The sequence below is a fragment of the Sturnira hondurensis genome, unplaced genomic scaffold (assembly GCF_014824575.4).
Source record: "Sturnira hondurensis isolate 20B ecotype Veracruz unplaced genomic scaffold, ASM1482457v3 Scaffold0023930, whole genome shotgun sequence".
Lineage (NCBI taxonomy): Eukaryota > Metazoa > Chordata > Mammalia > Chiroptera > Phyllostomidae > Sturnira > Sturnira hondurensis.
The window spans coordinates 11,910-13,011 of NW_028096561.1; the positions used below are offsets into that span (position 1 = coordinate 11,910).

At 53.3% G+C, this 1,102-nt stretch overlaps 1 gene segment (V, D, J or C); it reads right to left on the minus strand.

Annotated features, from left to right (window-relative positions):
* Positions 1–244: 244 nt before the first annotated feature.
* LOC118981317 (immunoglobulin lambda variable 7-46-like) lies at positions 245–837 on the minus strand. The segment is given in 2 exon segments: positions 245–642; positions 729–837. Coding segments are annotated over 2 exon segments (447 nt in total).
* Between the last annotated feature and the right edge of the window lie 265 nt (positions 838–1,102).

Genomic DNA, 1,102 nt, shown 5'->3' on the forward strand with positions numbered 1-1,102 from the left:
CCAGCTCCATTTCCCAGTGTCTCTGCCTCCTCTGCTTCTTCACACCAGATTATGACGTGTGTCTTGGTTGTTAAATGCTGGCCAACCCACCTTCACACCAGACTGTCTGTGTGCACATGTGTCCTCATGGGAATGACCTTTCCTTTGCTGTCCTGTCCATTACCTGTGAAATTGTTGATTAGAAATGTGGTTCAAATTGCACCCCCTGGAGCCATGGAGAACAAATCTTCTGAGTCCACACTCGCTAGACCAGCCTCTGTGAGAAGGAGATGGGGGGACTAGGAGAAGCAGAGGGTGCACTGAGCCCAGTTTTTGTCTCACTTCCCCCCCTGCATGTGTCACTGTGGTGATGGTTGCTGTACCACAGAGTACAGTAGTACTCGGCCTCATCCTCAGGCTGGGCCCCTGACAGGGTCAGGGCAGCTTTGCCCCCGATGATGGAGCCTGAGAACCGGGCAGGGGTCCAGGAGTATTTACTGTTTGTATTATAAATCAGAGTCACTGGGACTTGGCCAGACTTCTGCTGGATCCAGTCACTGCTGGTGACTGCTCCAGTGCTGGAGCCACAGGTGAGAGTGACTGTCCCTCCTGGGGACACAGTCAATGAGAGCTCCTGAGTCACCACAGCCTGAGACCTGGACCCTGAAATCAAAAAGTACATGTGTCAGGAATGAAGAGTAAAGGCAGAGGGATCCCTCCAAAGGCTGGTCTCTGAAGTGTTCACAGACCTGGGCAGAGGGTGAAGAGGGGGAGCAGGAGGAGAGGAGTCCAGGCCATGGTGGACACTTTCCGAATGCCCTGGCCTCAGGCTGGTGCTGGTCTCTGGGTGTCCCTTTATCTCCTCCTCAGCTCCCTGGGTGAAGGGTGTGATTGGTGGGGCATTATGCAAATATGATCACAGAAGATCATCAAATTCTGGGTCCTCAGGACAGTTCTTAGCTTTCCTGTGAGCGGAACACAGTAGTTGGGTGAGCTTTCAGTCTGACCCTTGAGGGGAAGCACCTGCTGTCTGTCAGGTCTAACTCAGGCCATGAATGTGGGCACAGGGCCCTTTCCACTAGAGCATTTTGAGTTGTTTTCAGCCATGCACCTCGGAGAAGGC